We start from the raw sequence: 2,157 nt of genomic DNA, 5'->3' as shown, positions 1-2,157 counted from the left end.
GTGATTTATACCCACATTAAAGCTCGAAAACAAGGGTTAAATAATTTTCATGCAAATCCGTGCCCCATAATAAGGGTAGTGGTGGTAGTGGCAGTATTGTAAGAATACTGATTAAGTACTTTAGAATTGTCTGGTAATTCGTAAGATAGCTACAACAGATTAATTTCCATCCCACAGGATCTAGCCAAGAAAGAAGCAGAACAATGGTATCTAGACACCCTGAAGCAGGCTGGGCTGGAGGAAGACTTTGTGAGAAACAAGGGTCAAGGCACTGGGGCTGTTCAAGAGAAGGAGACCAAAGTCAAGGATTTTCCCAGGTAACCTGAGATGTTGCTGTCATTCTGCAGCTTTCTAAATTGTCATACCCAGTAATACCACTGGGAGGAAACTTTAGAATAGCCACTGGTATTTTGAGATCATAATCCTATATTTATATAGTAAGTAATCCAGAGATCTCCCTCCAAGTAACACATTTGAATTTAGACAGTGGTGCAGTTGTGAATAAAATCTGACAAATTATGTTTCGTTTTCTTCCATTTTGAAACAGATCATTTTCCAATTCCAGTTCCAATTCCATGAGCCGAAACTATTTCTACTTTATTTTTGAAGAAAAATCATGTATATTTTGACTTCTTATAAAACTATAAAACTGTTTTTCTAGCATTCCTTAAAGGTAGCTCATTAGTATCACCTTCTCCATAACCCATTTTGATATTGAGTCAAAGGACGAAAATAGTATCTATCTCCACTATTCTCAGTTGTTTTGTATCTTAGATCCTAGCAGCCCCTACCCTAATTCCTATCTCAGTTTTATACCCCTAGAAATTTTCCTTTACATCCCATGTAAAATAATAATAATGTTGATACTTTTTTTTTTTTTGAGATGGAGTCTTGCTCTGTCGCCAGGTTGGAGTGCAGTGGTGCAATCTTGATTCACTGCAACCTCCGCCTCCCAGGTTCAAGCGATTCTCCTGCTTCAGCCTCCCGACCCGAGTAGGTGGGACTACAGGTGCCCACCACCACGCCCAGCTATTTTTTGTATTTTTAGTAGAGATGGGGTTTCACTTTGTTGGCCAGGATGGTCTTGATCTCTTGACCTCGTGATTCGCCTGCCTCGGCCTCCCAAAGTGCTGGGAGAGACCATTCTTAAACCTTACACAGTGCTTTAAGATTTTCTTTTTTCAGACCGGGCACGGTGGCTCATGCCTGTAATCCCAGCACTTTGGGAGGCTGAAGTGGGTGGATTGCTTGAGCCCAGGAGTTTGAGACCAGCCTGGACAACATGGCAACCCCCATCTCTACAAAAAGTAAAAAGAAAAAAAAATTAGCTGGGTGCAGTGGTACGTGCCTATAACCCCAGCTTCTTGGGAAGCGGAGGTGGGAGGGTTGCTTGAGCTAGGCTGTCCACGCTGCAGTGGGCCGAGATCACGCCACTGCACTCCAGCCTGGGTGACAGTGAGACCCTGTCTGAAAAAAAAAAAAAATTTTTTTTGTTTTTCGTGTTTTATTCTGCAGGTTCCAAAAAACTGCAAAATTCACCATCAGAGATCCAGAGCAGGGTTTAGAAGGATCTCTAGAACAGCCTGCAAGCCCCAGGAAAGTACTGGAGGAGCTGTCTCATCAATCACCAGAAAATCTCCTATCACTTGCTTAATCACTACACTTAAAATCTCTGCTTTTGAAAAATATTAAGCAGCTAACTTGGGTTTGAGTCAAGGCAGGAAAAACTTGGGTTTCGAGTCATGGCTACTGCTAGAAGATGGGGAAATGAAGAGTAGCAGATTAATAGGCTGGGCGCAGTGGCTCACGCCTGTAATCCCAGCACGTTGGGAGGCTGAGGCTGGCGGATCATCTGAGGTCAGGAGTTTGAGACCAGCCCAGCCAACATGGCAAAACTCTGTCTCTACTAAAAATACAGCTGGGCGTGATGACACGTGCTTGTAATCCTAGCTACTTGGGAGGCTGAGGCAAGAGAATCACTTGAACCCAAGAGGGAGAGGTTGTAATGAGCTGAGATCATGCCACTGCACTCCAGTCTGGGCAGCAGAGCAAGACTGTCTCAAAAAAAAAAAAGTAGCAGATAACAGGGAATGGTTGAAGGAAATCAAAGTGGGGAGGCCCAGGTGGAGGGATCGTAGCCTAGAGTTAAGGGTTCCT

The 2,157-nt window shown here is 43.7% G+C and overlaps 1 protein-coding gene across 1 annotated transcript in view; it reads left to right on the top strand.

Moving 5' to 3' along the window:
* The window catches only part of FAM161B (family with sequence similarity 161, member B), a 19,059-nt gene extending 16,908 nt beyond the window's left edge, over positions 1-2,151 (top strand). The window contains 1 exon segment of the mRNA XM_011981509.1: positions 1,516-2,151. Coding sequence (XP_011836899.1) covers positions 1,516-1,654 — 139 coding nt within the window. The 3' untranslated portion in view covers positions 1,655-2,151.
* The last annotated feature ends 6 nt before the right edge of the window (positions 2,152-2,157 follow it).

The sequence above is a fragment of the Mandrillus leucophaeus genome, unplaced genomic scaffold (assembly GCF_000951045.1).
Source record: "Mandrillus leucophaeus isolate KB7577 unplaced genomic scaffold, Mleu.le_1.0 Scaffold228, whole genome shotgun sequence".
Taxonomy (NCBI): Eukaryota; Metazoa; Chordata; class Mammalia; order Primates; family Cercopithecidae; genus Mandrillus; species Mandrillus leucophaeus.
The sequence above is the reverse complement of the archived record's forward strand: the minus strand, read 5'-3'. Positions and strand labels throughout refer to the sequence as shown.